At 40.3% G+C, this 12,237-nt stretch overlaps 1 protein-coding gene across 1 annotated transcript in view; it reads left to right on the top strand.

Moving 5' to 3' along the window:
- Window positions 1–12,237, top strand: part of LOC140492364 (uncharacterized) — a 132,516-nt gene that overhangs the window by 4,241 nt on the left and 116,038 nt on the right. The window contains exon 2 of the mRNA XM_072591285.1: window positions 6,801–9,417. Coding sequence (XP_072447386.1) covers window positions 6,804–9,417 — 2,614 coding nt within the window. The 5' untranslated portion in view covers window positions 6,801–6,803. The remainder of the gene's footprint in view (window positions 1–6,800; window positions 9,418–12,237) is intronic.

The following is a 12,237-nucleotide window of genomic DNA, read 5'->3' as shown; positions in this document are numbered from 1 at the left end:
CGACTATAACAAGGTAGTGAGTCTGCACCTCTACAAATCACTCATTAGATGACATTTGGTGTATTGTGTTCAGTTCTGGGTACCTCATTTAAAGAAGTGCCAATGGTAGTCATGATGCCGGTGTTGGACTGGGGTGTACAACGTTAAAAAGCACACAACGCCAGGTTATAGTCCAATAGGTTTAATTGGAAGCACTAGCTTTCGGAGCGCTGCTTGATGAAGGAGCAGGGCTCCGAAAGCTAGTGCTTCCAATTAAATCTGTTGGACTATAACCTAGTGCTGTGTGATTTTTTTAACATCATTTAAAGAAGCCTTGGAGAGTGTGCAAAAAAAAAATTTACTAGAATGATGCCAGGAATTAGGGATTTTAGATACAAGGTAAACGACAGTAGTCTGATTTGTGTGTTACTGTGGTGATAGTCTTGCCTGAGATACTTCTTCAGATTATTTTTGAAGTTGCAGTAGTTGTTAATACACCACATAAGTCAGCTGTTTCCAACTTTAAAACATGGAGTGTGATGCCTGATGATTCCCTCTTGGTATCTTAATACTTTATGCTGTCTTCTTTCTATAGTGTTAAGTTTGGTATTCATTTCTGTTTCACTCAATCTTCGCCAACAGTGGTTTTATGTCAGATGTTTAATTTTGTGAATGCAGTAAGAGGATAAAATGCTACAGTCACTGTGCACTGAAGGATCTCAATCATTAAACTCTAAACCATCGGTAAGATGTGTTTGTCTTTTTCAGCTCCTTGATTCATAAAAACACTTGGTTAATAATTATTGCTTGTTACTTTCTGAATGCAAATTAGCATTACAAGTAGTTGTTAAACTGATTTCTTCACTGTTTGCGAATTTTCAATGTGACAGACTTATGAACTCTCAAGAAATAGAGAGGGTGAGACAGTGCAATCAAAACCCAAGGTCAGTTGTATTCAGTGGTAGAACAGGCTCGATGGGACCATATGATCAACCTTTGCTGGATTTTTTTTTTGTGTGTACAAAATGTACAATCAGAAGATACCCATCACACTCCACAGGTTCTCCAACATGGCTGCAGAGTAACAGGACTGTGTGCACACTCCTGAGTCCAGGGCTCGTATACTCCCATCTGCTTTCTAAAAGAACATTGCTGTTTTTCCTTTTCTTTAGCCTTTTGCAGTAGGTTAATCAGCAGCTTCAGCACGGCATGAGAAGGGGCCATGTGCTGAATAATAGCAGCCTCCTGTTGATTGCAGGCAGCCAACGAGCTCCTCCAGTGATTGATACGAGACAGGCTGGTTGGCCTAGACTTCAGGCCATGGCTAGGCCTGGGTCCTTGCATCAGTGGCTGAGCGTTTCAAACACCTTTATGGAGTTAGACATAGATTTTAAGATCTTTACCTTGTTACCTTTTGGCTTTCTTTTATTTCTGCTGCTTTTTCTTGGTCTTGTAACAAAGATGGAGCCGGAGAATGGCAATTTATACACGCTTCTCTGTACTCCTGTATTCCAATACTTGAAGCGAATTTAATTGAATTGAATTTATTGTCATGTGTATCGAGGCACAGTGAAAAGCTTTGTCTTGTGAGCAACACCGACAGATCAGAGGTGAGTAGCATAGATAGTAAATAATAGGTAAACAGTGGCAAAAACAAAAACACAGGTACAGACAAATGTTAAGAGTTTGTGAGTCCATTCAGTATTCTAACAGTGGGGTAGAAACTGTTACTAAACCGGCTGGTGCTTCAGGCTTCTGTACCTTCTCACCAATGATGGAGGTTGTAGAAAAACATTGCCAGGGTGGGATAGGTCTTTAAGAATACTGGCAGCCTTTCCTTGACAGTGGGCCTGGTAGATGGATTCTATAGATGGGAGGTTGGTCTTTGTGATTGTCCAGGCTGAGTTCATCACTCTCTGTAACCGTCTCCGATCTTGAACAGTACAGTTGCCATACCAGGTAGTGGTACAGCCAGACAGAATACGTGACAATAAAATCTAATTCTAATATGAAAAGGTGCCCCAAATAGTAAAGGAAATTAACACATGAGCACTACCACATCCAGTTATGAATAGTGGTGGGTAAGTAAACTACTCACTGGAGGAGGAGGCTTCACAAATGTTCCCATCCTCAATACTGAGGGAGCCCAGGTCATCATAGAGTCATACAATTTTGCAGTGTAAAAGGGATTGTTTAACCCATCTTGTCTGTACCAGCTCCTGATAGAGCTACCCAGCTCACACAATTCTCTACCCCTATTCAAAGTTTGTGCGAAGATTTGTAGCTCGGGTGCTCGTTGTGGTTCTGTTCGCTGAGCTGGGAATTTGTGTTGCAGACATTTTGTCCCCTGTCTAGGTGACATCCTCAGTGCTTGGGAGGCTCTTGTGAAGCGCTTTTGTGATCTTTCCTCTGGTATTTATAGTAGTTATGCCGGAGGAAAGATCATAGAAGCGCTTCACAGGAGGCTCACAAGCACTGAGGATGTCACCTAGACAGGGACAAAACGTCTGCAGCACAAATTCTCTACCCCTATCTCTGTAACTCTCTAAATTCACTTTCAAATATACATCCAGCACACTTTTGTAACCAACTATTGACTGTGCTTCCATCACTCTCCCAGGCAGTGTATTTCAAATTCTAACTACTGAGTGAAGAAGATTTTTCTCATTTCACTTTTCACTCTCTTGCCGACAGTCTTGAAATTGTGACCCCTAGATATGCACCTACCAACTAGTGGAAACAAAATATCCTTTTTTTTATCCTGTCAAAATTGTTTGTAATATTTAAATACTTTAATAAGGTCACCTCTTTATCTTCTCTGTTCCAAGGAGAATAAGCATAGTTTATCGAATTTTGCCTTCTATCTAAAATCCCTAATACCAGATATCATTCTAGTAAATATTCTTTGCAAACTTTCCAGGGCTGCTTTAAATGAGGTATCCAGAACTAAACACAATACTCCAAATGTGATCTAATGAATGATTTGTAGAGGTGCAGCATCACCTCCTTGTTATACTTGATGTAAGAGACCTTCGTCCCTGCACCCACACCCTTTTTCCCCCCCCCCCCCACCTCCGTCCTTGTGCCCACACCTCCACTCTCTCCCCTCATCTCTGTCCCTGCATCCACATCATCATCCCCCCCCCCCAATCTCCATCCCTGTGCCCACACCTCAGCCCTCACTTCCGTCCAAGGCCTCAAAGGATCCTTCCATATCTGACAGAGATATACTTGTACTGCACACATACATCACCCGCTATACCACTATATCTATTTCTCTCGATGTGGTCTCCTCTACTTTGGCTAGACAAGATGCCAACTTGCGGAACATTTCAGAGAACATCTCTGGGATACATGCACTAAACAACCCCACTGTCATGTGGCCAAACACTTTACCTCCTCCTCCCACTCCGCCAAGTCTTGGGCCGCCTCCACTGCCAAAATCTAGCCACCTGACGCCTGGAGGAAATACACCTCATCTTCTGTCTTGGGACCCTCAAACCACATGGAATCAATGTGGATTTCACCAGTTTTGTCATTTTCCCTACCCCCACCTCATCCCAGATCCAGCCTTCCAACTTGGCAGCGGCATCTTGAACTGTTCTATCCGCCCACCTATATGCTCCACCCTCCTCTCCGACCTATCACCATCACCTCCCACCTTCATCTATCACATTCCCAGCCGTTCCCCCAGCCCCTCTTTTTTTTTTTCCCCCACCCCCACCCCATTTATCTCTGTCCCCTTGGGCCACCCCCTCATTCCTGATGAAGAACTCATGCTTGAAACATCAACTCTCCTACTTCTCGGATGCTGCCTGACCTGCTGTGCTTTTCCAACACCACACCTTTTGACTCTGGTCTCCAGCATTTGCAGTCCTCACTTTTTCTCTTAATTTTCTAACCAACTTGCTATGTGACACCATATCAAATGCTTTCTGAAAGTCCAAATAGACAACATCTGTTGCGCTACCCTCGTCCACTGCCCCTGTCACCTTATCAAAGAACTCCATTAAAATTGGCAGATATAACCTGCTCTTGCCAAAGCCATGTTGATTATCCAATATGAGCTTAATTTTCCCTAAGGTGTATGTTTATCTTCTCCCATATTACGGCCTCCATCAACTTTCCCGCAATTGAGTCAGGCAGACAGTCTGTCATTTCCTGGGTTACCTTTTGCCTTAAACAATGGCAGTATATTTGGAAATCTTCAGGCCCTTGGAATGAATCCTGACTTTAGAGAGACCTGGAAAGTTTCTATCAGTTCTGCAATTTGCTCCCTTACCTTTCTCAGTAATCTAGGATGCATCCCATTTGAGCCTGGCGATTTCTCTACCTGGAGTGCAACCAATTTTTTTTTCGCACCTCTTCTTTATCTATCACTACGCTGCTGTTACTCAACACCCACGTTTTCAACTGGGCCATTGTAAATGAATACAGTACCTCAACCATACCCTTGGCTTCAGGTAGCAGCTTACCCTTCCTGTTCCTTTATGGGGCTCCACTCTATTCTTTGCTAATCTTTTGCTATTAATATGTTTGAAGAAAACGTTATTATTTGTTTTAGTGCAGCTTGCCATCCTTTCCTCATGCTTCCAATCAGCTATCTTATTCCAGTTTTAGCCTTTCGCCTGATTTGAAATACTCTTCCTGATTTCTATTGCTGTTGTTATTCAGTGCAAAAGATAAGGCTTTAGCATTTGCAGCAATCTTCAGCCAGAATTGCTGAGTGGATAATCCATTTCATTTCCTGCAGAGGGGGATCTGGTATCACAGATCCCAGAATTCAGCCAAATAGATTCACTCAATCTGAAATTAACAAATATCTGTAGGCACTGGATACTGCCATGACTATGGATTCTGACAACATTTTAAAAATTCATTTGTGGGATGTGGGCATTGCTGGCTGGTCATCCCTTTTTGCCTATCTATGATTGACCTTGAGAATGTGGTGGTGAGCTGCCTTCTTGAATCACTGCAGGCCATGCACTGCATTTAACCCACAATGCTGTCAGGGAGCAATTTCAGGGTTTTGATCTAGTGACAGTGAAGAAAAGGCAATATCTTTCCAAGCCAGGATGGAAAATGACTTGGAGGGGAGCTTGCAGGTTGTGAGGACCTCCAATATCTGCTTCCTTTTAGATGATTGTAAGTTTGGAAGGTGCTGTCGAAGGATCTTTGATGGATTTCTGCAGTGCATTTGTAGGTAGTACAAACTGCGGATGTTGAGGATGAAGTTAAAAATTACACAACACCAGGTTAAAGCCCAGCAGATTTATTTCGAAGTACAATTTTCAGATTGCTGCTCCCTCGTCAGGTAGCTAGCTAGCATGCCAAAAGCTGTTCTTCCAAGTAAACCTGTTTTGACTATAACCTGGTGTTGTGTGATTTTTAACTATGTCCTCCAGTCCAACAATGGTACCTCCACACCATGGCAGTTGAGGATGGTAGAGGGTGTGGATGTGGTGCCAAACAAGCAGGCTGCTTTGTCCTGGATATTATCAATCTACTTGAATGATGTTGGAGCTGCACCAGTCCAGGCAAATTGGGAGCATTCTGTCATGCTTTCTGACTTGGGCCTTGTAGATGATGGAATTCAGCTAGTGAGATGAAAGTGAAATCCCCTGACTTCAAACCTGCATTTGACTGAGTGTGACATCAATGAAAATTAGGGGGAAAACACTCTGCTTGATTAGAGTCATACCTGGCATTTAGGAAAATGGTTGTGATTGTTGGAGGGTCTGTCATCTCATCTCCAGAACATCTCTGCAGGAGTTCCTCAAGGTAGTTTCCTGGGCTCAACCAACTTCAGTTGCTTCAGTAATGACTTTCCCTCCAGTGTAAGGTTAGAAATAGCAATGCTTGCACCATGTTCATCTGCATTTGTGATTCCTCAGATACTAAATCATTCCATGTCCAAATGCAGCAAGTCCTGGAAAATGTCCAGGCTTAGTCTGACAAGTGGCAAGTAACATTCATGTGACATAAATTCCCCAAGCAATGGCATCTAAAATAAGTGCCAATGAAACCATTGCCCCTTAACATTCAATGGTATTACCATTATTGGAGTCCTCCACTATCAACATCCTGGGGGTTTCCGGTTTACCAGAAACTCAACTGGACTAGTCAGAAAAATGTATTTGGTACAAGAGAAGGTCAAGGCTGAGATTACTGCAGTGAGTAACTCACTTCCTGACTCCCATTGTGCCTCCACCATCTAAAAGGCACAAGCCAGGTCTGTAATGGAACATGCCCCACTTGTCTATATGAATACAACTCCAACAACACTCGGGAACATTGACACCATCAAGGACAATGCAGCCCACTTGATTGGTACCACATGCACTCCCTCCACTATCCACACTCAGTAGCAGAAGTATGTGCCAACTAGAAGATGCACTGCAGAAATTCACCAAGACTCCTCAGACAGCATCTTCCAAACCTACGGCCACTTCCATCTTGAAGGACAAGGGCAGTAGATACCTGGAGCACCACGACATACAAGCTATCATCCAAGCCACCTTGTTGCCTTAGAAATATATCACCATTCCTTGAGTGTTATTGGGTCAAAATCCTGCAATTCCTTCTCTAACGACATTCTGGGTCAGCCTACAGCATACGGACTCCAGTGGTTCAAGAAGGCAACTCGCCATCTCAGGGTAAACTAGAGATAAACAATAAAAACTGGGTCAACTAGAGATGGCCATATCACAATTGAACATTCAAACAACTAGGAGTGGTATTTGTTAATAATACTTACCTCCCTCTGTGTATTCTTATTGCATATGGTAAATAATAACAATATTATTTCTCATATATTGCAGAATATGTTTACAGCTGCAAGAACATCAAAGCATTTAAATGCTGAGACCATCCTAAAAACAGACACTCCTCGCACACGCGAACTGAAGACACTTCGAGCAAAACGTTTGGCTTACTTTGTAGGCCCTAATCATGACTGCACAAATATATCTGCAGCTGATAGCAGTTCAGAAGCTATTGACATACAAGAAAGTTTTGAACATAACGTGAGTTATCCACCAAAAGAAAATTTGCCAAATGCTGAGGACAAAATAAAAGTATTTGGTTTTAATGAATCAGTTCAACATACAAGATTTCAGCATAAAGAAAAGGACCATCATAGTGATTTAGAACCATCATTGGCACTCTCTAGGAATGACAAAGCAATTATTTGCTTGCCAAAACCAGACTATAATTTGCTGCAAAATCCAACTGTATCAGAGATCCAAAAGCTCAGGCATATTCTAAGCTGGGCTCAGAAAATCCTAAAAAATAGTGAGAAAGATATGACCATCCCAATATTTCAAAACACTTGTGCATTAAATGAAAAAGATTTTGTGAGCCACATGGATTCTGACACTAAACAGTCAAGTACTTTTCATTATTCTCAGGATACTGATCGAAGTATCCACACCAACTCTTCCACTGAAAGATTGGGTGGGTCTCATTACTCTGCAGATGCTTCCAGATCTTCTGATAGCAGTAGCTCACTTGACTTATTAAGAACTCGTAGGACATTAGTTCAGAATTCCTCCTTAGTTACAAGACTGGTTGAAGAACAACGTAATTTAATAGATTCTGATTATTCAAGCAAGGGCCATACTTTTGATAATAATTCTTGGAAAGGACTTTTTTCTGAAGAAGAAAATGCGCATGGAGATAATGTTTCAAAGAATAACTGGAAAATTAGAAGTGTAGAAGAAGGTAAAGTGCCTGAAACACCATTAGAATTGATGGCAAATAAAAACCACCATTTTATGATTAGTGATATGTGTGCACTAAATAGGGATAAATACTTCTGGTCTCCTCTTGAAAGCAACTCCGATGAAGATAATGTCAGTGGAAGTAGTGAAAGAATGGAGTCAACTAGAGCAGTAACACTCAAAAAATTGTCTGCAGCATGTTGTTACACCTCCAATCAATTAACAAGTCCTGAATCAATTAGTCAACTGAACACCACAGAACACAGCGCATCAAGTCTTTGTGACAACGGAAAATGTAATTTTACATGGGAGCCTCTTGAGTCAAAAGAATATCTATCAGCTGGTAATCATAAGGTGTCAACAGAAGATTCAGCAACTGCAGGATTCTCTGAAGTTTTATTAAATCTTGAAAATGCTAGATTTGAATCTCAACCAGCTATTCCAAAACTAGATCCTTCAACCATATGCGAAGGAACAACTGTAATCCCAAATGAAGCAACATCAGCAAATGACGTAAGTGAAGGAACAAAAATAGTCAGTAATTTCCAAGAAGGACTGTGGGTTGAACAGTTCTCTGAAGAACCTAGAAATTTAAATTTTACAAATGGAAGTGAAGCATTGCTTTTGAATTCATCAGTGTCTCCAAAATGTGTCAGTGGCAAAATATTGGACAAAGGAGTGACACAAAATCTTCTAGCTTTGAGAAGTGATCCATTAAAAAAGGAAACAAATCATAATCATGATGAAAATGAAATAAGGCAAAAAATAATTGATTATCAGCCACCTAGTACTTTGATGTCATCTCCATCCTCTTTGCTATTATCCTCTGATTCGAGTTACTCTCAAGAATCCAATCCACGATTTATCAAAGAGCAGACTAATGGAGGAGAGAAAGACCAAATTATGGATGAATATAGTGAATCTCTCTTTCCTGTAAGTAATCTGATCAAATTCTGCCCAACATGTGCAAGTGGTAACAGTTCAACTGATAACTGGTGCATGGAATGTGGATGTGTTCTGATTGGAATAACACCACAGTTTAATTCAATCGCCAGTAATGTTGATGAAATATCATCATGGAATCACAGAGAGAGTTCTATGCAAAATAAATCCGACATGTTGCTAGCAAAAGCAATTGCTGCATCAGATGAATATTCTGACATTGTGGACTCTGACCAAATAAATAGTTGGAAATATTCTACAGTTTTCTCAGAGACCAGTGATCCTCAGCTGAATACTTATGATAAATATCTTCTGTATATGGAACACCTACAGAAAATTCGAGGTCAACATCAAGCTAAAGAACAGCAGCCAACAGATGTGCTTTTAGTAAAAGAAAATGGAAATCAGAAAGAAGTGGATAAAACCATTAACTGTTGTGGGAAACAGGAAATGGCAAAATATAATACTGTCTCATTCAAAGCATCTGCATGTTTCTCTGGCTTTCCTGACAAAAACCAACTTGATGATGGGCAAGACTCTGAAGGCATGCCTATGATTAAGCCAGACATAGGAGCATTATGGTCAGAAGAAATCTGTATTATACCAGAAGCTTCAGTATTACATTGTACTCCAGAGAGCAAAGATATTCAGCAAATAAACCCTGTAGAAACAGCCAAAAACATTGAACAAAGAGTACTTTTGAAGCATACTATTGGATCTGAGCAGGCAAAACAAATTTCTACAGAGGGTGAAAACAAAAAACTAACTTCTAAAGGTAATTATTGAATAGTTCATAATTCATCTTTTTTCCCCTTGTTTCTTGCAAATTCTATGTATATACTTTGCTCTGTTACTTACTAAACTGAAATTTACATTTTGAAAGTTCAAGATGTAAATATGGAATGATTATATTCATGAAACTACTCAGGTTTGTGATTTCCCAAATAAATTTTATCAAAGAATAATGCATTATATAGCCATGTTAACTTGAGCCAGTCCTGACAGGATATCTCAGACTGCATTCTTGCAGTGCAGTGTATGCATCAGGGCTTGCAAGGTTCTGGAGTTGCTGAGTTTGATAAAGTAAATGCACAGTGCAGTTCAGGTTCACGTTATGGGTAAGCAGCCAAGGGTGTATTTTTGACAAGCAGTTCAACGCTCAAATCATTTGAAAAAGGTTCTGGAACTTTGTTCTGTTATTCCACCTGTTCGCTCAAATATCAGAGCTGGTTACTTAGTATAAGTGTGTAGATAAGCTAAGTGAAAACATCTTTGTTATCTATTCTCATGAAAGAAAGAGTGTATTTACATTGTATCTTCTCATTTTTAGGATGTCCCAAAGCACTTCCAGCCAATTAAATACCTTGAAGTGTCTCTGCTGCTGTTATGTTGGAAACTGTGGCACCTAGTATGTGCACAAGGTCTCACAAACCGCAAATTAAGAATGATGAAATGATCTGTGATGTTTGTTTACACGGTCGTATGATTGTTGTTAAGTGTGGATCAAAACCAGTCTAGGATCTTTTGTGTATAAGGTGTAAATTGTGTTTGTTCTGAATTCCATCAATTGTTTGGAAAAGTAGTAGGAGGGGAGAAGGTGGCGAACTGATAATGTCACTGGACAAATTAACCAGAGGCACAAGCTCATGCTTTGGAATATGATTTCACATTCAATAAGCCTTACCTGATGAATAGGATAAAAAGCCACAGCAACATTTTTCTTTTCAGGAATGTTCAAATGGTATTTCATAACTTCCAGAAATTCCAGCAGCACTTCATTTCAAATGAGCTATTTTTAAATGTAGGAGAAGGCAACAGCTAATTTGAATGCAACCTGACAAACAATAATGATGTTAGTGACCAAATACCTAGTTTCACTTATGCTAGGTGACAGATAAATATTGTTTTGGATGCTCCGAATCTATCCTACAGTTGGATTAATAGAGTGGGACTTTTTATATGCATTTGAGAGAGCCAATCATTTCATGAGAAATAATTGTAAAAATTTGTTCAGGGAATGTGGGCTTCACTGGCAGAGAAGCTTTATTGCCCATCCATAATCGCTTTTGAGAATGCAAAATGGTGAGCTAACTTTATTGAACTGTGGCACAGTCTATTTGGTGTGAATATAGCCACAGTTCTGTTAGAGAGGTGTTGTCAGGGTTTTGATCAGCCCCAGTAATGAATGGTGATATATTTACAAGTCAGAATCGCAAGTGGCTTAGAAGGAACCTTGCAGGTGGTGGTATTCCCATTATTCTGGTACCCTTGTCTTTTTTGATGTTATTCGTTGTGGATTGATAAGTGCTCTCTGAGGAGATTTGGTGAATATCTACAGTGTGTCATTAGATAGTGTACACTACTGCTACTGGGTGTCTGTGGTGGAGGGAGTGAAAGTGATTTTAGACAAGCATGCTGTTTTGTCCTGGATGGTGTCAAGCTTCTTGAGTGTAGTTGGAGCTGCACTCATCCAGACAAGAGGAGACTATGCTATTACTCTCCTGACTTGTGTCTTGTAGATGGTGGATAGGGTTTGGGGATTCAGAAGCATGTTACTTGCTATGCAATTTCGAGCCTTTTCAGCTGTTCTTTTAGTCACTGTATTTAAATGACTACTGCAAACCACTTTGGTTTCTGTTTAATGCTGAACAAAAGGATCTTCATCGTTGTACAATCATGATGCCTTTGAATGTCAAGTAGAAATGCTCAATATCTGGCACTTATGTAGCATGAATGGCAGTTGGTGCTTTGCAAAGAGCTCAGGAGATCTGTGCAGCTGGAAAGAAAATTAGAGGGAATACTGGTTCCAAGGTATGATCCTACAAGTATGACTACTCTGTGAGACAACTCTCCCAATTTTAGTACAAGCCACCAGATGTTGGTAAGGAAGACTAAGCAGGGTCAGCAGGACTAGGTTTGCTGTTAATGTTTCCAAAGTCAAGGTTGATTTTGGGTGATCTGTCTGGTTTCATTTCTTTCAGATCTTTTAGCAGTTCTGGTGCAACTGAGTGGCTTGCGAGGCCATTCCACGGGGCAATTCAGAGTCAACATGACAAAATTCCTTTTGTTTCCTTCCTAAAGAACATTAGTCAATCAGATGGGTTTTTACAAACATCAACAATGTTTTATTTGTCATCATTTAGGCTTTTAAATCAAGTTGTGTTTATTGCAATCAATTTTATCTTCTATTCTGGTGGGATTTGAACCAAGGAACATGTGTACCTGGTTAACTAGTCCAGTGACAATACCACTATTCCATTGCCTGCCCTAGACACTACGCTTTAATAGTACATCACTTCCTCAACTAAAATGCCAGCCTGCATTTTGTGCTGAAGTGTCTAGAATGGATTTTAAACAAAAATGACTAATTTTAGCTTTATTAGCATTAAGATTCTAAGAATTAGGAAAAGCTGAGGATGGCAATGAATTCCATTTGGTTTCATTTCTTAAGGCAGCTACAGTCAGTGCAGGAAATGGTGCGTTAAGTTTTATATTCATAAATGATAAACTTTTTTTAATGCCTTTTTGTTCGTCATGACTTAATTCATCATGGGCATGATGTCAGACTGTTTAAATGTCTGAATGAAATACTGTG

Source organism: Chiloscyllium punctatum, chromosome 2 (assembly GCF_047496795.1).
Source record: "Chiloscyllium punctatum isolate Juve2018m chromosome 2, sChiPun1.3, whole genome shotgun sequence".
In the NCBI taxonomy this organism is placed as follows: Eukaryota; Metazoa; Chordata; class Chondrichthyes; order Orectolobiformes; family Hemiscylliidae; genus Chiloscyllium; species Chiloscyllium punctatum.
This window is presented reverse-complemented; position numbering and strand designations above follow the sequence as displayed.